The following is a 27,405-nucleotide window of genomic DNA, read 5'->3' on the forward strand; positions in this document are numbered from 1 at the left end:
CACATGGAGGTTTATCACGGAGTCCATTTATTGACAGAAGTTGCCTTAAAGATGAATCACTTTGAGATTTTCAATTTGCATGGTAGCTTATTTGCAAACAGCCCACAACTGTGGGCTCCTGCAAAAGTTCACCAGTGACCATGTAACACCAGCACCTGGGCCACAGCTGGCTCAACAGGGAACAGAACTTGTGTTTATAGAAATGGTGCCCTCTACTGACTCTGAATGTATTCTTCATTTGATTATTTTAATTTTTATGGAAACAAGGTCTCATGTATACCGGGCTAGCCTCAAGTCAGTAGTATGTAGCTGAGGCTGGCCTTGAATTCCTGCTATGTCTGCGTCCACCCCTCACCTGCCGGGATTTGCAGACATGCACACCATGCTCAGCTTCCTTTAGTTGACTCTCAAGCCTCCTTTTCATTTATTTCAGAAAGCAGGCTCATTTCCTGTCAATGCCAAAAAATTGTATGCCCATCTCACAGCCTCATTCATTCCTCAGAACTGGAGGCGCCTCATGTGGCTGCAGAAGAGGTTAGAAGGATTGACGGGGTTATCTCCATTTGCAGCTGAGGTGGCCAAGAGATAAGTGTTGCTTAAAGTAGTTAGCAAACGACAAAACTGGTTTCCACACAGATCTCAGCCTCCCTGCCGACCGTCCACTTCCTACAAGAGAACTGTATTCTTGACATTTTTTTGGTTTCTCTGGTAACTTCAAAGGTAAGTGGTTTATAAGCTTATTACAAAATTTTCTGGTAAATGGCAATGCGATGCTTTATTCAACAAAATCCATTTATTATGATTATTTTCTGGCAGGGGAACATACAGATTTTCTAAGAAGGCTGGCATTTGCTTGTTTCGAAAGTTACAGTAGAATGAGTTTGCTAAGGACCTGCCAGTAGAAATTGCCAGGGCTTCCGCAGAGGCGCTTTGCAGAGGATTTTGAAGTTTTTGTTTGCTTACTTGCTTGCTTTTTTTTTTTTTTTTTTTTTTGGACACAAATCTGTCTGTATATAAACATTTAAAATTAGCCAGGCATGGTGATGCATGCATTTAATCCCAGCACTTGGAGGCAGAGACAGGCAGATCTCTTGAGTTTGAGGCCAGCCCGGTCCACAAAGTGAGTTCCAGGACAGGCAGGGTTACACAAGAAGATCCTATCTCAAAAAAGAAAGGAAAATGAACAAGCAAAAATTGTTTGCATAGTAAAATATATAGCTAGAGAAGGATTATACAGATTTTTACTAGATTATCAGCAAAATAAAAAGACCAAACATAGGCTATGTTTGAGGGAATAGGGACACAAAGCTGAAGAAAATTATAACAATCATATTATATTTCAACATGAGTTCCCAAAAGGTACTAGGCTGTACAGACTAACATATCAGGAAGTTTTGGCAACTTTAGTGAATTCAATCAAGTCAGTTGGAATGGCCTGACTTCAGCTAAGTCTTGAAAACAGAACAGTCAAATAAATAATTGAAGCTCTAAGCCCTGAAGAATCTATTTGAAAATATTGTGACTTTAAAAGTCAATGGCAATGGGAACATTCTAGAAAGCTTCAACATTATTAAGTACATAGATTCTTGAACATAAGCCAAGTCTATTATACTGAAAATATATGCTTATAAATATATTTTCTCTGCTCTAATTTGTCATGACATTTAAAGTAAAACCTATGAAAGCATAAACATGTTTTTTTTTTTTTTTTTTTTTTTTTTTTGTGGTTTGGCTTTTGTCAGTGTGGATTTTTGTTTTGTTTTGTTCTGTATTAGGGATTGAACAAGGTCCGGGTCTGTATGCATGCTGGGCAAATGTTCTACTTCTGAGCCATATCCCTATTACATAAATTTTACCATAAGCAGAACTTAAATGTTGGTGTACAGAATGTCCAGGAAAATATTAATAATAAGAAACTTAGAAAAGATAAAATTTTACCCTAGTTTATAAAGAGCGTTGTTTCTGAAATATATATTGCTCGTGCCAAACAAATGCTAGACTTGACCTTGCTAGCACTGGAAAAAGAAAACTCATTTTAGCTGAGTCATACGACTAGCCCCTATATGCTCCAAAGTCAATATCAGATTCCCCCCCATATTGGAGGCAAACACTACTCCTTTAAAGGAAAGGTTTGTAATATCAAGAATATCATGGCCTTTTCACTATGCGGGATTGCACGCATAATTTGAAAAGGGGTGGTAAACATGAACTTCTGTAACCTTTAAAAGCACATGACTGACATTGAGGTATGAGGCAAGAAGAATGATATTGAGACATCAGTGCAGGAACTGAGGCCAGGTCAGAGGAGGTGGCTCAGCCAGTAAAATGCTTGCTGCACAAGGGTGAGTTCCTGGACAAGGTCCCAGCACTCTCCTACAACTGAGCGCCGTGAGCCACATCTCTAACCCCCACCCCTTAACACACACACAAGCACATAAAGAGGAACTAAAGTCTATCAGCCACCTCTTGCGCCTAATTAGCCCGCACAGTGCCGCCGCTATCTACAGAACAGTCAGAACAATGATCACAGCCCGGCAGCTACTGCTGTTCAGCGTATACTGACCAGGGTAGCATCAGTCAGCAGTGGGAAATGCACTTCCCACATCCAGAGTTCAAAAGCTGCCTATCTGTGATGCCGGCAGCAGTCTCCATAGAAATAACACGCTGGAAAAGGCAAGCATCAAAACTGCCTGGGAAAATCTCCTTTTCCCTGAGAATGATTTTATGATTGAAGCTGGCTTATATACAGAGATACACATTTTCTATTACTTGGGGTTCCATTATTTCACATATACTTCACATGGAATCAACTTGCATTTACTGGGTCCTTGTTGCACCAACACAGGGCAGGATGCAAATGTACTGCACGGAAACTACATGTGTGTCTTTGTATGTTCCTCCTCTCCTCCCACTGAGCAGTCCATTCTGACCGCCTTCCGTGTCCATGACAGACAGTGATGGGGGGGGGCTTAGCATCAAAAGTAACAATCTGTGAGTGGTGATTTGCATATTCTTTATTTTTCTATTTTGTTTGTTTTAACAGAGCTCCACTAGGTAGCTCAGGCTAGCCTCAAACTTCCCATTCTCCTGCTGTACTCTCCAGAGTGCTAGGCACGGGCATCTACCACCTCACCCAGAGTATCTTTCTTTTCAGGTCGGGGTAGGGTGGGGGGGGTGACTTCTGCAATGACCATATCTTGAACTAAAATGGAGACAAAAGAGGAGACCAGGAAGAGGTAAGGGGTGGGGGTAAGCTATCCCCAGGGGTAAGCTGTAGATGGAGCTCCCACACCCATCCCCAGAGTTGTTAGGCCTCTCGGAGTCTAACTTTGAGGGAAATGGTCCTGGAATGAAATTGAGACATGAACTGAGGGGAGCAGGAGTAGCTTAGAACCCTGAAAGTACTTGAACTGTCCCTGTAAAAGAATTCTCCTGACAATAAAATACAGCCCTAAATTCCTTTTCAGTCCCGAGACTATCTATCTCCCTTTAGTGGCTACAAAGTTCCTTTATCTTGCAGCTCTGACCTTTCTAGTAAAGTCTGGTGTCTTGTAGATGGCTAAAGTGGCTTAGCAGGGAAAAAAAAAAAAATCTCCTCTGATAAATGATGAGCAAGGGTTAGAGGGTCTCTACGTTCCCAGATCTCTATATAATGTCACTTTCATCCAGGTCATACAATATGGGAGCCTCCTCAGAGTCGCTGTGTGAAACCCAGAGCCACACACATTAAATACAAAGCGCACTTGCTCTGTAAAGGAAGAGGGAAAGCAGGCCACCTGAGCATCTTTGGTGGCTTGAGGGGATCAGGCACAAGAACAGCTCCAAGCCCCAGGTCCTCCAGTCCTCCACCCAAAGCCTGACCTACCTTGGCGCCACCCAACAGATATCTGAGTCCGTTTTGCTTTATCATCTTCTACTTGTGTCTGTGAATTGATACCACCCCGGCGGGAGGGGCAGCATCTAAGGGGAAGTACCTGACATTCCAAACATCCCAGCCATTAGGAATGATTAGATAAAACCACCAGATGTCCTTGAGCCCAGAGCACACCAACTCCCCTTTCACCAAGACACCTCCAGGCACAGCAGGGTCTTGAACCCTGGAAATCCCTTCACCTTTTACGTTACTCGGTCTCCTTGTTGATTGGGGGGGGGGGGAAACCCAGTGATCTGGGCATAACAGTGTCAACTGTTATGAAGAGCTCACTGGATCACCTGGAGAAAGCTGGGCGAGCATCTGTGCTCCACCTCCCGGCCAAGCCTCCCACACCTACCTCTCTCAGCGTCTGTCCTCCATCTTCATCCCCCACTGTCTGCATGACAGACCCTGCACACGCACACCTGGGCATCCTTGTCTTGCCTGCTCTTCGAGGGTCTCAGTCAGATCCCACTTTGCCCATAGGAGGGGACATCTGTACGTGTTCATTTTTCTGGCTGCGGAACAGCAGAGCTGTCAGGAGGTCAGATTGCAGCTTCGGGAGCCGGGAGCCGCCAAGAAGCCCCCAGAGAAGTACAAGTCAGCAAAAAGCTGGCTCCTCAGCATGAACTGGCGAGGCAGCATTTATCGAGTGCTTACTGTATGCTCCCTGATTTGAAAGACTCCAAGTGTCGATAGAGACTGATGTAAACGTTTCTCAACAATTTCCAAAAAGATGCCACAGGGTCCCTGGGACTATTTTGACACCGAAATGAAGATTTTGAGCATTGTTTTTGCAGGCAAGGCCCTATAGCTTGTAGTGTCTTGAGTTACCAGTAACAAGTTTTTGCAAAACAAAATACCTTTGCCTTGTATTTACTCAAACTGTTAACTTTGAGGTTAGGCACTCACATGATATTTTAAATTTACATTGATTTTTTTTTTCCCGAGTGTGTGCGCATGCGCGTGTGCGTGCCTGCGTGAGTGCGTGAGTGCGTGCATGCGTGCGTGACACATGCCTGACTGGTGCCGGGGAAGGTCAGAAGAGGGCACTGGCCCTTGGAACAATGCTGGGAGCTGAACTCGAGTCCTCCGCCCTCCTTGCTCTCAGCAGCTGAGTCCCCTCTTCATTCCCAGGCTTTGTCCTCATAAAACGATTGCCTCTTTTATTTTCAGCCATGCAGTCTAGACAAGGCTCTTGGCTGAGTCTGGGGTGGCACTGAATGGCAGGCAGGCACCAGCTAGTAATAGAAGCACTAACTAATGTTTCCAGAGCTCTGTAAATGGTGATTCTGTACCTTTCCCTGCCCCATGCCAGAACCAAATGTCAAAGGGAGGTACATAAAGCATGAGTTTCCTGATCCGGTCATATTTTTAGTATATATTTACTTTTTTTTTTTTTTTTTTTCTGAGACAGGTCATCTCTGTGGCCTTGGAGCCTGTCCTGGAACTAGCTCTTGTAGACCAGGCTGGTCTGGAACTCACAGAGATCTGTCTGCCTCTGCTCCTGAATGCTGCGATTAAAGACGTGCACCACCACTGCCCGGCTTTTATTTAATTATTTTTAACACAAGGTCTCTCTACATAGCCCTGTCTGTCCTGGCATACATAGACCAGGTACATTTTGTTTTGATTTGTTTTTTTTGTTGTTGTTTTGTTTTTGTTTTTGTTTTTTTTTTAATCTCCAAGCCCAAAGGATCAGTAGTGAATTAATTTGTGTCTCAGATTAGTTGAACAAAAATCATTTTTACTTGACATAAAACTCATTGAGAAGAAATAATGACTTCAGGGTATTTAAATTTACCCTCCAGAAATCTGGAACAAGAGAGTCTAACACATTTGGGCATTCATAGTAGCCACCAGCAGACATTTAACAAAGAAATATGGGTATGGCCAGGGCTGGGGAGGAGGTGTAGGGACTTAGCTGCCTTTGAGTCAGCCTTGGCTGAGAAATACCCTGCAGGCTTGGCATGCTTTGAAAAGGTAGCAGACTATCACAGCCTTAAAGAGAGGTTCCGAGGGCAGGCCCGCCCAGCTTTGATGGAGCTCGATGCTGTAGGACAAGAGACTATGTTGATCCTCTCAGAAGATATCAGGGCTCTCTAGTCGGAGTTGGTACCCAGATACCAGATCGCTGTTTTCAAGGACAGCCCAGCGAGAATCCACCCTGGAAGCCACCTCCTGCGTGAGCAGAAGTTCCCAGTTCTTGAAAATGAACTTGAGGTTTTCTGCCCACCATGCAACCCAGACCGTGCTGTGTAGAAAGCAGTGCCCAGCACATTCTATGAAATCGGGGACGTGTGAGGGAGATGCAGGTTTTCAGGCTTGGGTTCCCTGTTCTCTTTCTTGGTACTAGGGATTGTGCATGGGGCCTTGGACCTCTTTCCTACTCATTGTTTGGATACAGGGCCCAATTAAGTCATCAGTGGCTTTTGATCTTTTCATATTCCTGTCTCGGCCCCCCACGCAGTTGGATTGCCAGCTTGCAACACCAGGTTGTGTGTGGTGGGGACAGTGTTTGCGTGGAGGTCAGAGGGTAATCTGAGAGAGCCAGTTCTCTTCTTATACTATGTGGGTCCCAGGAATTGAACTCAGGTCCTCAGACTAAGCAGCAATCACTTTTATGTATTCAGTTACCCTATAGGCCCTACCACACTTTTGTTGTTGTTTAACACATTCTTATTTAGAAAAACTTTAAATCTAGTTAGTGGTAAAGAATTCGGAATAAGCTTCCAAAATAACCAAATGTGATTCTCCCCCAATAATAGGACCATGAATTGTAAAAGATTTCTTTGCCCTTTCAGAGGTGGGAAGTTCTTTGTCCTGGGCTAGTTAGTTAGTTAGGGGTGATGCCCGGACAAGAAGGTGATCCCTTAACTGGCTGCTTCCCACACAGTTTCAAAGTCTGCAATCCTTTGAAGGTCTCCTTCCCATTCCGGCTGCAGGCACAGTAGGATGTTCCAATGGGGGATGTGGGGTGGGCAATGCAGACTCAAATGCAAAATCGGAAAAAAATTACATTTGAGTTTGAACCCTGTACCGCTAACAGATAACCCCCCAAATGCCGAAATTACAGGCCCTAGCAAGATGGCTCAGCACGTAAAGGCACTTGCTGACAAGCCTGATTGATGACTTGAGTTTGATCCTTGGTACCCGCATAGCGGGAGGAGAAAACCAACTCCCTCGAGTTGTCCTCAGACCTCTAGCAGCATGCTATGACATACACATACACTAATTAATTGATTTAAAAAAGAACAACAGCAAGCTATCTAAGTGAACAAGTAATACTCCAGGTTACTGTTGGGGCCTTCCATTACGGGTGTCTAGGAGGAGGTGTCTGGCTACTAAGGAGCATGCCACAGATAATTCTGATGGACAACGTCAATCACATCAAGTCTTTGCTCATGTCTCTTCCCCTAATGCACCTGATTTTAGTCCTGTACATGCCCAATTATGCATAAACATAAGAAGGTAAATAATGTTTCCCTAAAAGTTCACTCAGAGGGCACAATTTTCCTTCTTGCACATGAACCCAAAATCAGTTCAGACCAGATCAGTCTCTGTGCCAAGATATGTCTTGGCATACACTTGAATGGAAACAAACTTATTCCATTGTTCTGAGGGGGGCATACTTGCAGTTTAATGCAGGCAGGGGGCGCTAAAGTGCATTGTTAAGAGAGGAACATTCATATAGCCCATGCCAAGTGGAGTTCCAAGTTGTTAAGCTATTCCCTATGCTTTTCCTGCCTGAGGACCCGTGTGTGTGTGTGTGTGTGTGTGTGTGTGTGTGAGAGAGAGAGAGAGAGAGAGAGAGAGAGAGAGCATGTATACTATTATACTATATTTTAATATATTTTTCATCTTTTATTTTATATAAATGATAACATATTAGCTGAGCAATGTATTCAAGAAGGTTCCTCTCAGAGCCTTTCCATTATGGCCCTAAAGCACTTCATGGATACATAACATCACTGAACCATCTCTTACTACCAGCTGTTTCTAAGCTCTCAGTCATAAATGATTCTATGTACACTACCTTGAACTTGCACAGCGCTGGGCATCAATCAGTAAGACAAACTGTAGGTGTCCTCCCTGGTCCTAGTCTCCTTCATCTAATCCCCAGTACATCTAATCCCAGTACAAGGGGCTCTACTTCCAAAACGATTCCCTGCACACTGCTTCTGCCCTGGCCTGCCGTGCGCGCTCTGTTCCAAGCTACCACTGCCATCTTTTACATGACATTAGGCCTGGCCGAAGTTGTCTTGGTTACTGTTTTATTGCTGTGAAGAGACACCATGAACAAGCCAACTTATAAAAGGCAATCATTTAATTGGAGACCTGCTTACAGTTCATGATGGTCGTGATGGGAATCATGGTGATGGCGGCAGGCAGTGCTGGAGCGGGAGTTTTCCATCATGATCCACAGACCTCAGGCAGAGAGAGCAAGGCTGGGCCTGGTGTGGGCTATTGACTTCTCCCTTAAAGTTTATTCCGAGGGGCGTACGCCTTATTGCACAGGACTGATTAGACTTTTTAGGGACAAGTCACAGCCCACCCCCAGTGACCCACCAAGACCACGCCTTGGGTTCCTACACCCAAATCATGCCTACTGAGGAAGAGATCCCTTGGGGTCTCGGTGCTCCTTTCTCTGAGACTGTGCACGACACTCAGTGAGTACATAACTGAAGACTTCCAAGACCCCCATTAGCCGGCTTTTCCACAGGGGGGTCAGTTGAATCAGATACACGTGTCAGTCTTGGAATAGACATAATCCTAACTGCTCTTTTGTATCTGATTTCCCCCTATGGATTGTCCTCCTTCCCTCCCTGTTTGATCTGGCTGGTCTGAAACTTCCTAATGTAGACCAGGCTGGCCTTGAACTCTGGCCTCTGCCTCTCCTGTGCTAATATTATAAAGGTGTGCCCCACCATGCCCCTCACATACTTTTATAGTTGAAGAATCTGAAACTCGAAACACATCCGTGGTATCACAAGCCATGTGTTAGGATCCAAACCCTGCTTTGTCTGCATTCAAGCATGTAAGCTGAGTATCAGTCATTGTGCGTACTGGCAAGCAGAGATCGCATCTAGACAGGAAACCTCCATGGCACCTGCGCCCTCTGCTGGCAATGCTGTGCAATGTCTGGTCTAAAAGCCAATTTCCCAGAATACAACTGGTGGTGGTGGGTTGAAAAAGTTTGTGATGTGGTGAAAGAAAAACGTCAGAGTCTTCTGATTTCCAGTTGCAAGAAAATAGGAGGACTGAAAAAAAAAAAAAAAAAAGAAAATCATACTAGTGAGGAAAAAATTAAGTGTTTCAAAATTCTCTCTGCATTAAACAGATGTTTTAAAGAAACAAGTTTTATTTTCTCATCATTCAGTCAGAGAGGGATGCAGTTGTAATTTTTGCACCTGTCAGCAATACAGTATTGAGTCTTCTTGAGTGGCTCATTGACATAGAAAAAATATACCACAAGGAGGTAGAGACAGGAGCCTTGCTGATATAGTAGGACCTGGTCTCAAAGAACAAACTAATTCTTATGAATATGCACTGAGAACATTTATCACCACACCATGCCCTATACACACCTTTTATTCTCCCCAGCCTACAGATTGTCTGCTGTGGCAGAAACAAGTCTCACTCTCTTTTTAGCCCCTCATCTCCCTCTTTCAGGAAGTTCTGGAACACAAGACCCCATGGATCATTCAATACAGGGTCATGGTTAGGAATCTCAGCTTTAAAATCAGGCAAACCCGGGTTTGGAGCCTAGTTACAGCACCTCACAGAAGCTACCCTGTGCCTTTAAATATCCTCACAGGACCGGGAGGAGGTCTGAAGACATACTCCCAGTCTGAGACACAGCTGTGCCCTCCCCAAATGTCCCTTCTATCATCATTCAACGCAACCTCCTCATTTCATAGATGAAGGAATGGGGTTTTGAGAGACAAGATTTCTAAGGTGAGGTGACTTTAGGGCAAAACTAAGTGGATGAAGGCATCATTGCCTGTCTCTCCTTGTCTGGTCAGATGCGGCACAGTGGATTTTCATGGATTCCTCAACTCTGAGCAGCACAAAGAGGTTGGGACATTTCCTCAACTAGGTGTCAGGGCCATTTTGAGCTGATGCTATTGCTCGAGCCAGGGACAGCACATCCTACAGTTTAGCTCCCTGCCATCAAGAGCCGGCTCTTATCCCACACTGGTAATGTACCTTGCGTTTGGAGTGGCTAACTTCCACACAGCGCCGTGGAGCAGCTGCCCTGTCATTATTTTTATCTTCTGTAGAAAAAAGAAGGTAATTAGGGAGTGTCATCACCAACAGCTTTCCCATGTTCTGGAAAGTGCCAAGCCTCTGCATCCAGCCAGCCTCCTCCCCACATTCCTGAAGAGCCCTCTTCAAGGACCCCTGTCTTAGTGAGGGTTAGTTACTGTTGCTGGGAAGAGACTCCATGAGCATGGCAACTCTTACAAAGGAAGCATTTCATTGGGGTGGCTCGCTTACAGTTTCAGAGGTTCAGTCCATTATCATCAGGACGGGGACCGTGGTGGCGTGCAGGCAGACGTGGTGCTGGAGCTAAGAGTGCTTGGAGGAAACGGGAAGTCAGCTGACAGTCACACGGAGGGACCCCAGCCCCAGACTCATTCCTCAAGTGCTTGGAATCAAGAAAGCTTGCCCCACAAATCCATAGCCAAACGTTCCCACTTCAGGGCCTTTGGGGAGTAGGACAGATTGCTTTGGGAGCCTCTAAAGGAATGAAGAGAGAATAAGAAATATAGGGACAATAGCCTGGCTAACGTTTTGAGTTACAGTCCTGCTCCACACACAGAATTTCGGTTTCTGCCCTTCAGGAGTCTTCAACTTGAACACTTGTGGTGGCAATTCAACTGTGTGGGAGCCTTGATCAGGGACCCTTTGCTCCCTTAGACAATAAACATGGGATTTCTTAAAGCCAGTGTGGAGTGTCCAAAGACCCTTGGACAAGCTGAGACAGGATTGCCTCTCATATCAGAGGGTACACACACACACACACACACACACACACACACACACACACACACACACACACTTTGACCTTATCTCCCCAAGCAAAAAGAGGCAGACTATGGACGTCCTATTACACATACTGTTTACTCTGGGCATGGCTATTGACTCCAGACCTTATCATTGGGTCCTCAGACTGGGCAGGGCAGGTCTGGGCACCAGGAAGAGCTGGTGCCCCTACCCTACGCTTGAGAAGAAAAGAAGAAGAGAGATCAAAGCAGAGGGAGAGAAGTTGCTGGTTGGACCACAATGAAATCCCTCCTTGTACTACTGCTGGTTCTTCTGGACCTGGGACAGGCCTATGGAGCTATGCACAGGTAAGGCCCTGACCCCCAGCACTGAGCTGAGCACAGGCATCCCCAAGCCCCAGCTCAGAGCTGCCCTTAGGGGAGGGAGGAAAGCTAATGAGGAAACGAAGAGAAGAAACTGAGGTATCATGAGAATCCCTAGACAACGTTCCCCACTCAGTGCTAGATCTCTCCTTCCAGTGGAGATGCCTGCCTCAGTTCAAGGGGCTCTCCCTCTGCTGCTGGAAAGCATGCCCAGAGCTGTGGCCTGTAACGCCAAGCCTTCAAATACTTCCACATGTGGTGATATACTGTTTATGATCTAACAAAGCTTGCCTGGAGATCAGCATGCAAAGCTAGCCAAAGCCATGGAAGCTGAGCAGCGGTGGCACACGCCTTTAATCCCAGGACTCAGGAGACAGGCAATCTCCGTGAGTTCAAGACCACCCTGGGCTATATGAGAGTGAATCCGTCTAAAAGAGAAACAGGGCTCACGCCTTTAATCCCAGCACTAGAGAAAATATAAGGAGCTCAGTGCAGTCCCAGGCAGCAGTCTGAGATTTGGTGAGGAGCAGTGCAGTATGGAGATGTAGTCTGAGGTTCGGTGGATCGCCCCTTGGGTCTGAACATCGGTAGAGGTGAGAACTCTCTAGTGATTGGCCGCTTTGCTTTTCTGATCTTCAGCTTCAACCCCAATATCTGACTCTGGGTTTTTGTTATTCATGCTACATTCCCAGTGGGTACCGAGCACCACTGTCCACAGAGCCCTTCCAGCCCTTTAAGTCAGCCTTTCATGGAGGTCAGATAAAACGGCGGACTGTGCCCTACTTCCCATTCCCTAGAAGATCTCACAGGGCCAGTGCCCAGGACAGAAAGCCACTGCTACTCAAGACAGAGAAGGCCTGCTTCTGGCCGCACGCTGGTCTTGAAGGTCCTCTCCTGGATCTTGCTGTAGTCGGGCTCTGAGCCCATACACGGATCTAGGGGACAGAGTCAGAACTGCCCCCTCATGCCTCACTTTTTCTCCAGGGTGCCCCTCAGAAGGTACCAGTCCATCCGGAAGAAACTCCGGGCCCGAGGCCAGCTCTCAAACTTCTGGAAGTCCCAGAACTTGGACATGATCCAGTTCAGCGAGTCCTGTAAAATGGACCAGAGTACCAATGAGCCACTCATCAACTATCTGGATGTAAGATTTCTGGGGCTGAAGCCTGGGGACACGGGGTGTGGGGAGGAAGGCTGGGCCTCCCTGCAGGGACCAGTGCTCCATGATGGTTTCGGGTGCTCAGGCATGGGTCTTTGCTTGGATGACGCAGATGGCCAATCCCCTAGTCTCTATGAACTCCGGAAAGCGGGCCTCAGTAAGGCCCAGTGTGCAGGGGATTTCTTCAAGAAGACAGACATCAGGGTGACATATGCTCCAAGGGGAAAGAACCTACTGTGTGCTCAGAGAGGCATTCTACTAGCTGTGTGTTTGGGCAAAGAAAAAGAACTTGCTTCCCCACATTTCCAGTTCCCTGGCGCCTAGAATGGAGCCATTCCCGTCCTGTCCCATCCCGTCCTCCCCCCCCCCCCCCCCCCCCCCCCGCCTTGTTCGCGGTGACATCTTGAGAATCAGGGTAATGTCAGAAGAACAGAACCAAGGTTCCTGAGTGTCCTCAGTGTCCCCCCTGGTGGCCTGCTTCTTTGTCTGCAGCCTTGCCTCTTTGAGGTTCTGTAGACTGTCGTCTATGGTACTCCGTGCTCTGGTCGCAAGCAATCCATTTCCCCTCTTCCTCCCACGCTCTCTCTTTCTCTCCCTTCCGTGCAGATGGAATACTTCGGCACCATCTCCATCGGCTCCCCACCGCAGAACTTCACCGTCATCTTTGACACTGGCTCTTCCAACCTCTGGGTCCCTTCTGTTTACTGTACCAGCCCAGCCTGCAGTAAGTGTGGGCAGCAATGGTGCGGGGGGGGGGGGCATTCCTTGGCGGCTAAGGTGGTATTTTGTGCGGTGGAGAGACTTTGATTCCCTCCACTGGTCATCTATCTCTTCCTCTTCTTCCTTCTTCTCTGTCTCTCTCTGTCTGCCTCTCTCTCTCTGTCTCTGTCTCTCTGTCTCTGTCTCTCTTTCTCTCCGTTTGGTGTGGCGGATGGAGATGAAAAGCAACTGCTAGTCTAAATAACAACTTTTAAATTAGTCAGAATTAATGGAGAGAAAATTAGCCACTAAAAAGAGAAATCTTTGACTTGGTGACTCACTTCCTTTGAAACACACCCAAAGGAACGCGGGGGGGGGGGGGGGGGGGGGAAAGTTCCTCTGACAGGTAGGTCAGTTGAGTTCTAAGGAAGACTGTAGACCTGCTTCAAAGAGGCCCCAATGGCCTGGCTCCCATGGAGGCGTGGCTGGTGGGGTACAATGGCATGGGTGTGTCCATTTGGCCAGAGGTAAAGTGAGGGTTAGGGAGAGATTGAAAACAGAGGCCCTAAACAGAGAAGGCTCTTTCTGTGTGAAACACATCCCAAGGGTCAAAGCTCTTTGAAACCCGAAACTAGACACCTGCAAAGTTGGGTGAAGAGTGGGGGGTAATTTCCTAGAGTGGTAATTGTTCACCCAGAGCTTCCCCGAAGGCCAGGCTCTGCCCCACACCGATGGCTGAGACCGAGACCGCTGCTGGCGCCAGGTAAATGGTGCTTATCTTGTGTCTGCGAGGTCAGTGTGAGCAACCAGATTTGCCCAGGGACAAATATTTGGTCCCTGGTTGGGACACACCTGGTTAGGCTAACGAGAACACAGTAGCTCGCCGACAGGCCTCGCCAAGAACCCCCATCTTCCCTTTATTGCAGGTAGCCCGGGGGAGCCCCTCCGCCTCTCTGGGGTGGGAGCAGTGAGTAGCATTCTTGTTTTCCAGAGGCACACCCGGTCTTCCACCCATCCCAGTCCAGCACATATGAGGAGGTAGGGAACCATTTCTCCATCCAGTACGGAACCGGGAGCCTGACAGGGATCATCGGAGCTGACCAAGTCTCTGTGAGTACCATTCCCCCATCTTTGCTCTCTTGCACAGGAACTAGGCACAGGGGTACAGTTCTCGGGGACACAATGTCAGATCTGCTTCAGGAGGAGATAGACAAGGCTAGCTTCTAGGACAAGGGAGCGATCCTTCACACCCGAGATGGGACAGTGGTCGTCTTCCAGCACACCGACCCCTAGACCACCTTCAAAATAACGTCAGGGCCCAGTGCCTGGTGTCGGGGCTGGATCGCCAGTCCCTGAGCACTAAGAAGATGAGAGAAGACCGCCATCTTGAAAGAAAAGAGAAGTGCCAGCCAGAGAGGGAGCTGGGGCTCCATCTGTGAACTAGGAAGGTGTTGAGGCACACATTCAACCCAGGGAAAGGTGCAGGTGTTGAAGTCCCAGGGTCTAGCAGCTGCTCCTTGAACACTGTAAACCCTCCTCCGCCCCCGCCATGGGACTCAGAGAACCAGGGGAGTCCTGGTCCTGCCTGGATACTTTCTGCAAGTGTGTGGGAGAAATAGCCATGGCCATCATCCCAGATCCCAAGGTCAGCGGAGCCCAGCCTTCATCAGCATCCCGTCAACAATTTGAGCACGAGACATAGAATTAAGTGGAAAAAGTGAACAAAACAAACAAACAAAAAACAACCTAGCAGAAGACTCTTTTTTTTTTAACTGCCCTCCCCCCATTAAATCTGGTGCAAATCTTTCTGAACTCTTATGAATTGTATGGGGCTTTGGTTCTCCAGTGAGCTGGTCATCAAATAATATAAAACAAAATGAATGTATTGCTAGCCTTAATTATTTTATATAGGACACTAATTCTCCTTAAAATATGTTTAAGAGGGCTGGAGAAACGGCTCAGTGGTTCTTCCAGAAAACCTGGGTTCAATTCCCAGCACCCATATGACAGCTCACAACTGTCTGTAACTCCAGTTCCTGGGGTCCCAACACCCCTACACAGACAGGTTCCAGCTGGCATCTCTTCCACTTGACAAATACCTTCTCTCTGCTGCTGCATCTGTAGACCTCAGGCTACAAGCCCAGGTTAGAAACCACATCTTTAGCGCACTCTCTAACTGGCATCTGCGACTGTGTAAAGACAAATATCTAAAAACACATATGTATGTAATGTATAAGTATACAGATTAATGCAGTTAATGCAGTTCCGTAGGTGACAACCACAGCCTGAAGTGCATTATATGAGAAAAATCAGCGACCTAAGCTGTTGTCCTGAGTCACACTCACTAATAAGAACAAGCCGCTTGTAACAGGAGCAAACCAAACCCAAAGAAGAGGGAAGGAGAGAAAGTATAGAGAGAAGGACAGGACTTCAGTGAAGTGGGAAATCCACACTGGAAACAAGACCAGCAATGGCGCGAATTAGCTGTGAAGGGCAGCCAGACTGGTAACCCTCTGGCATGACTAATCCAGAAAAATGAAAAGAAACCCAACATCATCAGAATGAAAAGGGACACTATTAAAGATCTTGCCAGCCTCAAAACAAGATAGCAAAGTTGTCTTGCATTGATAAGCTTTGCAATAATCTTAAATTGATGAATACTTAGAGAAATATGACTATCAAAACTGATGCAATCAAATAGAAAATATTGATAATCTGGTATCTATTTTAAATGCTCACTCTTCTACTTAAAAACCAAAACAAAAAACTCCCCACAAGGAAAACTCTGGGCCCATCTTCTGGAAATTGGTAGTTACTTCATAACCAGAACAACTTTAATAATAATACTTGAAAAGGTTATTATAAGCTCTAAAGCATGCCTTTAATCCCTGCACACAGAAGGCAGAGGCAGGCAGGTTTTTGTGGCAGCCCAGCCTGGTCTACATAGAGAGTTAGTTGTAGGATATCAAAACTATATAGTGAGACCCTGTGTCAATGGTTAGTCAGTCAGTCACATAACTAGAACTAAAGGCTGGGGATACTGTTTAGTTTGCAGAGTGCTTGTCTGGCATACACAAAGCCCAGAATTTGATCCCTAGGACCACAGAAACTGGACAAGGTGACTCACACATGTAATCCCAGCACTCAGGAGCCAGAGGCAATAGGGTCAGAAGTTTAAGATCTCCTCTGTTACATAGTAAATCCTGTGCTAGCCTGGGCTGTATGAGATGTCTCAAAATGAACAAAACAAAAAGGATTAGAGTTACACCCTTTCTCATAGATGTCAAAGCTTTTGTGCTCTGAGACAGCTCTCACTGTGAGCCAAGTTTAACCTAGAACTTACTGAGGGCCGAGTTGTTACCTGTTGAGTGTTGAGATTTCAGGCAAATGCCACCAAGCCCAAATAGATGCCAACGTTCTATATGAGGATCATAAGACCCAACCGAGAGTCATTTCTTCCTAGAAATTTGTCATCTGAGAGAATAAAATCAAAAAGAGCAATGCAAACATCTGCATGGGTAAAATTCAAGATGCGCTCATAACTTAAAAATAAATGCTTAGAAAACCAGGACTATAAAGTAACTTCCTTAGTCTAATAAAGAATTCCCACCCACAAGCCAGTCATGGGGATGCGTGTGGGAGGCTGCAGAGGAAGCGGGCGAGTTTGAGGGTAATTTGTACTCCTGAGGAGCCCTCAGCAGAGCTTACAGTCAATAGTGAATGTTTGAGGGGTTTTGAAATTCTCCCTGAGATCAGGAAGGAGACAGCAGTAGTCATATCACCCCGCCTACAGGCTGAAGAACGTTACTTACTAACGCAGTAAGACAGGGAAAGAAAAAGAACCTAAGTAACACTGCCCCACCAGCCAGCATGTGAAAAGATTCTCTGTTTCTGATTTTGTTTGTCTTTTATTTTTTTCATCTTTGACATTATAATAGAGTTACACAATTTCCTTCTTCCTTTTCCTCTCTCCCATAAACCCCTTCTAGCTCCCTCTCCAATTCATGGTCTCTCTTTTTTAACTAATTGTCATTATGTGCATATGTATGGATGTGTTCCTAGATGCCTACTAACAACCTGCTCTGTGTGTACACTATTACTTGTATGTACGCGTTTTCAGAGATGACCATTAGGTATCAAATAACCAAATGGGTGGGCTCTTGCCTGGGAGAGACCATTTCTCCATTCTCAGCATGCCAAGGTTGCCAGGGTTCTCCGCATAGGGCTGAGGCCCCATGGGTTTTGTCCCAGCCATGTTGGTATGGCTATTGGTGTCACCCCTGTTCAGCTTATATTTACACAGTTATATTGGTGAGGCTTTATGGGTGCGGCTTCGAACTTTCTTAAGAGACGTATTCTCGCTCTGCCTCTGGTTCTTACAGCCTCTCTGTCTCCTCTTCACAGTGACTCCTGAGCCTTATGTGTGGGATATTTTTTTTAAACATACATTTTTTAAACATACATCTCTGAATTTTGATTGGTTGTGACAGCTCTGTTGGTTGCAAAGAGAAGTTTCCTTGGTGCGAGCTGAGGATTGCGTTTATCAGTGGGTATAAGGACAGATATTAATGTGTAGTTAGGGTTTATGTTGCTTCAGTAAAGTGGTGGCTGTAGGTTCTCTTCTGAGACCCATTACTTCCCTAGCCTAGGCTTCCAGTACCAGGCAAGATTTCCCTCTTGTTTTGTTCAGTTTTTGAGACAGGGTTTCTCTGTGTAGCTCTGGCTGTCCTAGATCTTACTCTGCAGATTAATAAGAAAATCCACCAACTTTCTAGAAGAGGTAAACATACAAAAATCATGTGGATTTCTATGTCACAGCAAAGACAAATGGAAAATAGGTTTTAGCTCTTTCTCTCTCTCTTTCCTGCTATCCCCCCGGGGTAGACAGGAATTTTCCTGTCTCCCTCTTCTCTCCTGTCCCTCCCTCTGTCTCTGGGCCTCATTTCTCTCCCCTTCCCCCTCCCTCCCCTTTCTAATAAAACTTTTCACTAAAAATAAATAGGCTTTAAAAAAGTATGTTTGATACCATCAAAAACAGCTTACCTTTAACAAATATGCTCTACCCTAAAAAACCATAAATCATTACTGTATGAAGTTAAAAGACTATATAAATTGAAAGGTGAGCCATGCCCATAGAAACACTCACTTTGATAGGTAAAAATCTCCAAGTTGATTTATAGATCCAATGTTGCCCCAACCAAGACAGTAATGAATTGTTAGAAATTGATAAGTTAGTTCTAACATATAGGTGATTGTAATGTAATATATGAAAATAATCTTGATGAGCCGGGTGGTAGTGGCGCACACCTTTAATCCCAGCACTTGGGAGGCAGAGGCAGGCAGACCTGTGTGAGTTCGAGACCAGCCTGGTCTATAAGAGTTAGTTACAGGACAGGCTCCAAAGCTACACAGGGAAACCCTGGCTCTAAACAACAACAACAATAATAACAATAATAATTTTGATTAATAAAAACACTGCCGAGGTATTATAGAGCCACAATTTGGACCGCCATATTGGTGTAGGCTGAGAAAAAAGGAAAGAGACAGGTGTACCAGGATGTGTGAAAAAAATCCAGAAGTCTCCCACCAACTACCTCACTCACTGAGCATTTTACTGCAAAATGTAGAAGATAAAGTAGTTACGAGAAAATGGTAGATCACTTAGATATCTGTATAGAAAAGAGCTTTGCCATGTGTGGTCAGATTTTAGGTAGATTATAGATCTAAATGCAATAATGTAAAAGAATAAAGCATGTAGAACAAATGGAAAAATGCCTCAATGTCCGTGAAAAAAAAGAGAAAAACTCCAAAGCACATTATTTTAAAAAAAGAAGAAGCTAAAATCAACTACATTAAAATGTATACCTTTTTCATTAAAAAACATGGATAGTGTGTGGACTGTTATTAAAGTAGACACGTTTTTAAAGTCACATGAAGAAATTACATTAGTGGGATTATAGTAAACATTTTTTGGTGCCTGTTTACCAAGGAAAGCTGAGAAAGAAAGAGTTGGCTTTCATCAGAATCGGGACTCAGCCTCATCCAATGAACCCTTACCTAATCCTCCCTCCAGGTGGAAGGGCTGACTGTGGATGGCCAGCAGTTTGGAGAGAGTGTCAAGGAGCCGGGCCAGACTTTCGTGAATGCGGAGTTTGATGGGATTCTGGGCCTGGGATACCCCTCGCTGGCTGTTGGAGGGGTGACCCCGGTGTTTGACAACATGATGGCCCAGAACCTCGTGGATCTGCCTATATTTTCTGTCTACATGAGCAGGTGAGGCCACTCAAGACCCACAGATCAATCAGGTCAGGGATGATGAGAGGCAGATGGCTGGTACAGGAGACTTTATGGACCTAAGACCAGTGAATCTCTCGAAACTCTTGCTTGCTTGACCTATGACATATGATCTTGAGCAAAAAACACTTAGGCTCTCTGGATTTCTGAGGAAATGGGATTTGCCTCATAAAGGAGTTGTGACAAGCACTTGGTAAACTACCACTGTGAGTTGAATCTATGGACCCTTGAGATTGGCTAGTGATTTATAGAGTCAATAAATACCCAAGCTGGGCATTGGTGATGCATGCCTTTAATCCCAGCACTCAGGAGACAGAGACAGGCAGATCTCTGTGAGTTCAAGACTAGCATGGTCAGTCATGGCTGTTACACAGAGATACCCTGTCTCAAAAAAAAAAAAAAAAAAAAAAAAAAAAAGGTCCAGGTGCATGCCACCTGTGATGGTAGACACCAAAACACGATGAAATAAGAACAGCATCTATGGTTGGGAGACAGGGAAAATTAGCCAATAAGATGACACTAACAACAAGTATTCTTTCGTGGATAGGAAAAGGAAATGTGATACAACCACAGGGAATACTTGGTCTTTGAAAGGAAAGAGAAGGGTATAGTGGCACTAGGGGACTTATCTAGTTTACAAAAGGCCCCGAGTGTAATCTCCCAAGCCTCACAAAAATTTTCTGACATGTGCTAGAACATGGATTAAACTTCAAGACTTATTCTAAACGAAATAAGCCAGTCACCAACGGAACAGATACGATTCTACTCACAAGAGACCTAGAATGGGATTCAAAGACAGGAAGGTACAGTGGAGAGGAGATGGGAAAGGAATCCTTGTTCAATGAGTCTCAGTTCTATGTGGTAAAAATGTTCGGACGCTTGGCATCATGAGAATGAAAATCTGAACTACACACCCAAAAAATGGTTAAGATGGTTTTTATCTTATACCTGTATTGCCATGAGTTCTCCAAGTCTGTACACTATCATTGGGAAGATAAAGCTTGCTGCCCCTGTACCCTTGCCTGGGATGCTCACCTCACTTTCCTCCCACTCTGGCCTGGCCTGTGCTCGCCACGCTCCATTGTAGGTCTCCCTTTCACACGAAGAGTCCTGCGTTTGCTCTCTTGGGCTGTACAGTGTCTCCAGAGTGAGTGAAGTTGGGACCAGGCAGGGCAGGACTGTGATTGAGGCATGCTGTCAGGACCCATGTTTTCCCTTGCTTTGCTCTGTGTCCCAGTTTCCTGAAGGTTGGATTCAACAAGATCGGAGATGGGGAGAGTTCTAGAACCCAGGACTCATGAATGCCAAGCAAGCGTTCTCCCCTCTAGTTATATTCCCCTGTCCTCACAAACCTAAAATCCCTACAGATATATGATCCTTCTCCACTACCAGCATGTCCTGCAGCACCTCAGGCTTTGTGTCTTTCTGCTCCTTTTCCTCTTGGAAATGCCCCTCTTCCCCGAATCCTACTAAATTCCAGCAAATAACTTGAGGAAAAAAAAAAAAAAAAAAAAAACTACCAAAGAAAACTAACCAATAGTCAAGCTCCAAAGACATTTTGCTTTCAAACTACCTTCTCTGCCTTAACAAAGGGGAGTGAACATTGTGGGAAGTCCAGACACCAAGCGTTCGTAGCAGGGGAAGATACTCCGAGAAAGGGCATTTTGGAAGCATCCTCGGTGTTTGCACACCGATCTGCAGATCTGATGCTACCTGTCTCCTAAACATTTTATCCGAGAAGCAGGGAATATTCACAGAGCATTGGGCAGAGCTGTTCTTCTCTTTGGTTCCCAAAGGCTCAGGCTACCTAGGTAATTTCTGCCTACCTGGGTACCAGATGTGAGTGCCCAGGCACACAAACAGCCCATTGGCCCTTCTTTGACAATTTGACTTTCTCTCTATGTAGTGATCCACAAGGTGGCTCGGGCAGCGAGCTGACCTTTGGAGGCTATGATCCCTCTCATTTCTCTGGGAGCCTCAATTGGATTCCAGTCACCAAGCAAGGCTATTGGCAGATTGCGCTGGATGGGTGAGTATCCTCCACGTAGTAGCTGTGGTTGAGCAGAAGCGCTCACCTCAAACTGGATTAACTGAGTGACACTGCCAGGCACCAGAGCAGATGCTGGGGACCCGACATCTGTCCCGGAGGTGTGGAAATACACAGGGAGGATTAGAGGAGTGACTTCCTTCAGTGTTCACTAGCAGGCCTCCTTCTAACCCGTGCAGCTACTTGCCCTGTGTTCGCACATCCTTAATTAATACATAGTGCAATTGCTGAGAGAGGCGGGGAATGCAAGGGTCTTTTGGACTCAGGGTTTTGCTTTCTTGAAGCTTGCATGGAAGGTGAGATGTGGTTTCAAATTGTCACCACACAAAGTGGATGTGGTCAGTGCTCCAAGAGCCACTACAATGGCTAGCAAACAGAGTGAGACATCTCTGTCTGAAGACTGCCCAAGATTCTGTGGAGGCAATGGCTCTGACATTGAGCCTTGAAATCTATGTGTGGGCATGGAGCTAATGGGGAAGTAGGATCGTAGCCCTGGTACATGGCCAGCACTGTGCTACACAAGGTGTTCTAGATGAAAGGTAAAGCAGCTCCGATGCTCACTAGCTCCTAATGTTTGTCAGATGGCTTAGGGCATCCTTTTAAGGAACCTCTGTTTGCTTTGTGTTAATTTTTGAGGAAGGATCTTGCCGTATAGCACTAGCTGGCCTGGAATGTTCAGGATCTTGTCACCTCAGTCTCCTATATGCTGGAGTTACAGGTGTTGCCTACCATGCCCAGCTCCTGAACTACATTTCTGAATGAAAAGAGTACAATAGAAAGTACAAGAATGTATTTCAGCATGCGCACACCTGTGTGTGTGTGTGTGTGTGTGTGTGTGTGAAGAAGCAAATGTATTTCCTACTGTGAATCTCAGTCAAAAAAGCAAGTTGAGTCAGGTATAATGGATCATGGATCATGCCTGTAATTTCAGCACTCATGAGGCTGAGACAGGAGGATTGCTATGAGCTTGGGACTGGTCTGGACAGAGTGAAACCCTGTCTTTAAAAAGAAGCAAGTTGGCTAGTGACACACACCTTTAATTCTGGCACCTGGGAGGCAGAGGCAGGTGGATCTCTTTGAATTCAAGGCCAGCCTGGTTTACTTAGTAAGTTTCTGATCATCCAAGGCTATGCAGAGAGACCCTGTCTCATACAACCAAACATGCCAGTTGAAAAACACTGCTGTGGTAGAAGAGACCAAAGGTAATGCCATTATTGTGTCCTGGTATGGTGAAAGGGCCCCATAGGGAGCAGGAATGTCCAAGCATCAGGTGCTAATCATAGGGCCATGGGCCCTTTGTCCTCAGAATCCAGGTGGGAGACACACTGATGTTCTGCTCTGAGGGCTGCCAGGCCGTTGTGGACACTGGGACCTCCCTCATCACTGGCCCCTCCCACAAGATCAAACAGCTTCAAGAGGCCATTGGGGCCACACCTATGGATGGGGAAGTAAGTGTCTACCCCGGGTGGGGATGGTGTAGGAGCCTGTCCTCTGGGGAGAGAGCTGCCTCTGAGTCGATCCTTCTCTGTTGTAGTATGCTGTGAATTGTGCCAACCTCAACACGATGCCAAATGTTGCCTTCCTCATCAACGGGGTTTCATATACCCTCAGCCCAACTGCCTACATCCTGCCGGTAAGGGCTGTTTCCTTATTCTGTGAGTCACAGGACTCTCCGCACACACGTGCCTGTCACTTCCCTTCAAAGTCATCCACACAAGGTTACAACTACTCCAAGCTCCTGCCACGAAGCAGTGGCTATTTGGGTACAAGACATTTAAGGGGGGGGGTTCTGATATTGCCATGAGGAGTTTATCAACAAACACTGGAGATGTTACTATCCTGATTCATCGGAAAAGATGGTGAGGTTCTCAGAGTTAAAGAGATGGTTCAGATATGACTTCTGGGGCTGGTACCGGGGTCCTTTCCTGCCAGATTTCAATCAGGGTCATCTCAGTATATCGAGGATGCTGGAGTAGCTTCTAACTTCATCCTCGTCCTCACAGAGCTGTGGCTTCCCCCACCTCCTGACATCAGCAACTTCGAGTTTCAGATGGTTGTAGGGAAAAACCATACCTACCTGGTAGAAACCAAATCTTTGCTAAAATGAAAAATAAAATCGGGGGGGGTACATGCTTGCAACCCCAGCACTCAGGAGGCGGAGGCGGAGGCGGGATAGTGAGTTCTGGACAACACGGGTTACATAGCGTCTAAGAGAAAAAGACTGGGGGAGATTGGGTGCCCTTCATAGAACAAGGGATGTGGCTTGCCTTGTGTCTAAGAGAGCCCACTCTATTGCTCCTTCCCCAGATGTCAAGAAGGAAGTAGTGATGGCTAGTCCTTCACAGAGCAGTTTCTCTCCCTTATAAAAATTCAGTTGAGCTCTGCTTCAAACCAGAGAAGATTGGATTTAAACCAATGTGTCCTAATGCCTCAGCTTTTGCAGTAAGGTTATTACAGTTATACAGTTATTATCACAGTTATCATCAGCTATAAACTGATGTCAGGGTATGGCTGTAATAGCATACAGTTCTCAGAAATGTAGAACACAGATGAGTGAACCGAGAAAATATGTACTGTACTGAGCAAGCTGGAATATGGGCGTGAAATGAAGGTGAACCCAGCAACCACCAACCATCTCAGGCCACTTGGCACCAGCCAGCGCCACCACTCAGTAGCTCCCAGGGCTCTGTTCGTCTTCCCCGGTCTGCTATTAATTGCTTCTTTTGGACCCTAGGACTTAGTGGATGGGATGCAGTTTTGCGGCAGCGGCTTTCAAGGACTTGACATTCAGCCACCGTCTGGGCCCCTCTGGATCCTGGGGGATGTCTTCATTCGACAGTTTTACTCAGTTTTTGATCGTGGGAATAACCAAGTGGGACTGGCCCCCGCAGTACCCTGAGTAGGGATGTGTGTCTGTGTATGGATACCTGATACGCCTTTTAGCCTGTCAGATCTCTACCAATCCAAAAGTCATTTCCCATAGGATGCAACCATCCCAGAGTATTCAGACTAAAGGTAGCATAGGGGCACACACACAGCCCCCCCACACTGCACACCCCACCCCCACCATGATGGAAGAATGAAGTTCAGTCTATAGCTTTTATTGCTTTGTATCGACTTTCTATTATGGAACTCCCTGAACACATATGCAAGCAGATGTGATGGCGAGGTAAATCCCCATGCCCCCCTACCCCACTTCACAGCCCATCCACATGTAGCCAGGTCCCTCTATCCTCCCTCTGGCTCCAAATTCAGAATCACATTCTAAGCACCATATCATTGTATCTAATGTCTACTATCCTTAAAAGTCATAATTTAAGTATCTCTCACTTGCTCATAAATGTGCACCTGTTTTTACAGCTGGTTTATTTGTATCAGGATTCAAAGCAGATCCATAATTGGGGAGGTAAACCATAAATTGCATTAGCTTGAAATGTCTCTTAAGTGTTTTCCTTCTATAGAATTTTCCATGTTCAGAGTTTTGCTAACTGCAACCAGGCATGGTGGTACCTGCCTGTAATTCAGTACTCCAGAAGCTGAGGCAGTAGGATCCTGAGCTACATAGCGAGCTTCGGGACAGCCACGACTGTAAGGAGCTGTAAGAAGCTAGCTCAGTCGGTAGAGCATGAGACTCTTAATCTCAGGGTTGTGGGTTCAAGCCCCACGTTGGGTGCCATATGTAAGGAGTAAGGTTTTTCCTCCTGCCGCTGGTCTTGTGCTGCCATCGCGCCAGCCCCAATTAACACACCGAGACTCTGTATTTGATATAATGCTGTTGGCCAGGTGCTAGTTTCTTATTGGCCTAGCTCTGTCTTAAGTATTAACCCATTTCTATTAATCTAGTATTTCCACGTGGTCTTCTTACCAGGCAGTGGGGCCGGCGTCTGGTCTCCCCAGTCTCTCCATCTTGACTCCTCCTTACTACTTCCTCTTTCCTCCTTGTCTCCTGGTCCCTCCTATTTTCCTTTCCTATTGGCCAACAGTGTTTTATTCATTAACCAGTATGAGAAACATATATACATAATGACATCTCCCATCAATGGCAAGACTCGGTCTCAAAAAGACCAAGAAAAGATTTTGAGTCGTTAGAATCTGGAAGCACTGTTTGGCACGGGTATCTGCGCCCACCCTGCCTACGAAATGGTAGTTAGATCTAGAGACCTTGATTCATGGCAGAGCTCTAACATACAGGACTGGGCATGTCCAGCAGGAGGCAGATAATGCTGGGTGTCTTTTAGCTGGCCATGTTAGTCGAATGAGTGGTTTTACATCTGTCAGCCTATATCCTCGAACACGAAGCCCTCTCTTTCAGCAGCCACCGACAGTCGTCATTGAACCTCTCGAGGTGGTTAGGGTTTTCCCAATTCTATTTTTTCCCGTAAGAATCACTTTCCTTCATCACCCTTCTGCTCACTGTGAAGTACACCTATGACTGCCTGAGGCTTCCCCTCCCCCACTTTGTCAAAAAAAAAAAAAAAAAAAAAAAAAACCAGCGGTTGCTATAGCAGAGGGTAATGGATTTAAACCTAACCATTCCAACATACTACCTTACTTTACTTTCAACATTTAATTTTCAGTGAGTTTCCCCAGCCCATCTCACACACCTCCACCCTATCAGGCAGCCCCAACCATTGTCCCAAAGAGTTCCGTGAGCATGCCTACCAGTTTACTGTAAATGAAAATATGCGGTAGGCTGTCAAACAGAAGAGGGGGTAAGGACACTCCTGGAGTGTGTCCTGAGAGATTCCCCAGGGAGAAACTGGACTGGACCCATCTTCATCCTGGGGCTGCCACTTGTTTCCCCTTCCTCCCTTTCCAGTTCAGTGTGCAAAGACGCTTGCTCCCAAGCCTGATGACCCAAGTTCAATTCCCGGAACCCACATGGTAGGAGAGATTGCCTTTGAGTTGTCCTCTTATGTACATATTCTTGCCCTGTGCCCCCACACACACACTAAATACATAAATAAGTAGATAGATAAGTAAATAAATATTTTTCCTCTAGCCATATTAACAGGGAGAGTTGTTGGTATGCAATGTTTTTCTTTCTACACAGAAGAAATCATGGACCACATATTCTCTAAATTGCCACTTTCCTTTCAAAATATGGGAGCTCAGGCAGGAAGCCAGTGAGTTCAAGGCCAGGGCTCACTACACATCTAGGCACTGCTTAAAAGAAAAACGGAGGGGCAGGAGGAAGAGGGAGGAGAGGGGGAAATGTGTGGGGTTCTCGACACTGCAGATAACTCACGATTCTAACGTCTACTGCTGTCTGTTTCTCCCACCTTCTCTCCTGCTCAATCCAAAGCAATAAATGCTTGGTTTATGCCAGCCACACAACGTAGTGCTTTAAGACCTGCAAGGTCACTGGGACAGGCTCACACTGTCGTCAGCAGGCAGGAGGAGTCAAGGAACGCCCCGCGTGCTGAAGGTAGGAAGCTACCCTGGATTCACGCTTGCATCCCCTTCGTCACGACCTTGCACACACTTTTCCTTTTGTCTTCATACATTTTATTCCATTTGTTCCACTAACGTACTGCCCTTGCAGTTTCTTCAGAACGGCTCGTCGTTCTAAACAAACTACCAGAGTGTGAGAGCAGAGCAGGCGGGTAAGTGTGTGAATTCCGAGCAGGACAAGCGGAGACTGGGTTCTCCACACCGCTCTGCTCACCTGGGAAATGGTCATGGCAATAGGAAGTGCTTCGTGAGGTCATGTGAGGACGCCGTGCCTGCGGTGGATTGAATGAGAACGGCCCCCGTAGACTCACATATTTGAATATTTTGGTCCCCAGTTGATGGAACTGTTTGGGAAGGACTGAAAGGCGTGGCCTTGTTGGAGGAGGTGTGCCACTGAGCTGAGTGTTGCGATTTCAAATTCTCGCTAGTTAGCTCTCTCTGTCTGTCTGTCTGTCTCTCTCTCTGCCTC

General features: G+C 46.2%; 1 protein-coding gene across 2 annotated transcripts; it reads left to right on the plus strand.

Moving 5' to 3' along the window:
- Positions 1 to 636: 636 nt before the first annotated feature.
- Positions 637 to 24,901, plus strand: Ctse (cathepsin E). Of its 2 annotated transcripts, XM_051204061.1 has the most exons (10): positions 637 to 720; positions 11,090 to 11,271; positions 12,271 to 12,427; positions 13,049 to 13,166; positions 14,133 to 14,251; positions 19,215 to 19,414; positions 21,342 to 21,464; positions 22,789 to 22,930; positions 23,017 to 23,115; positions 24,217 to 24,901. In XM_051204061.1, exons 2-10 carry the CDS (start codon positions 11,204 to 11,206, stop codon positions 24,379 to 24,381), a joined length of 1,191 nt encoding a protein of 396 aa, XP_051060018.1. In that variant the 5' UTR covers positions 637 to 720; positions 11,090 to 11,203; the 3' UTR covers positions 24,382 to 24,901. The 2 variants fall into 2 exon arrangements, with proteins under 2 accessions (XP_051060018.1, XP_051060015.1); XM_051204058.1 differs by lacking the exon at positions 637 to 720 and having other exon boundaries at positions 11,015 to 11,271.
- The last annotated feature ends 2,504 nt before the right edge of the window (positions 24,902 to 27,405 follow it).

Source organism: Phodopus roborovskii, unplaced genomic scaffold (genome assembly GCF_943737965.1).
Source record: "Phodopus roborovskii unplaced genomic scaffold, PHOROB, whole genome shotgun sequence".
NCBI classification, from domain to species: Eukaryota; Metazoa; Chordata; class Mammalia; order Rodentia; family Cricetidae; genus Phodopus; species Phodopus roborovskii.

Excerpts from the sequence above, each read along its gene's own strand:
- Ctse (XM_051204061.1), top strand. The coding sequence starts at position 11,204 with ATGAAATCCCTCCTTGTACTACTGCTGGTTCTTCTGGACCTGGGACAG. Across the intron at positions 11,272-12,270 it reads GCCTATGGAGCTATGCACAG|GGTGCCCCTCAGAAGGTACC; the intron begins GTAAGGCCCTGA and ends CTTTTTCTCCAG. Across the intron at positions 21,465-22,788 it reads TGGCAGATTGCGCTGGATGG|AATCCAGGTGGGAGACACAC; the intron begins GTGAGTATCCTC and ends CTTTGTCCTCAG.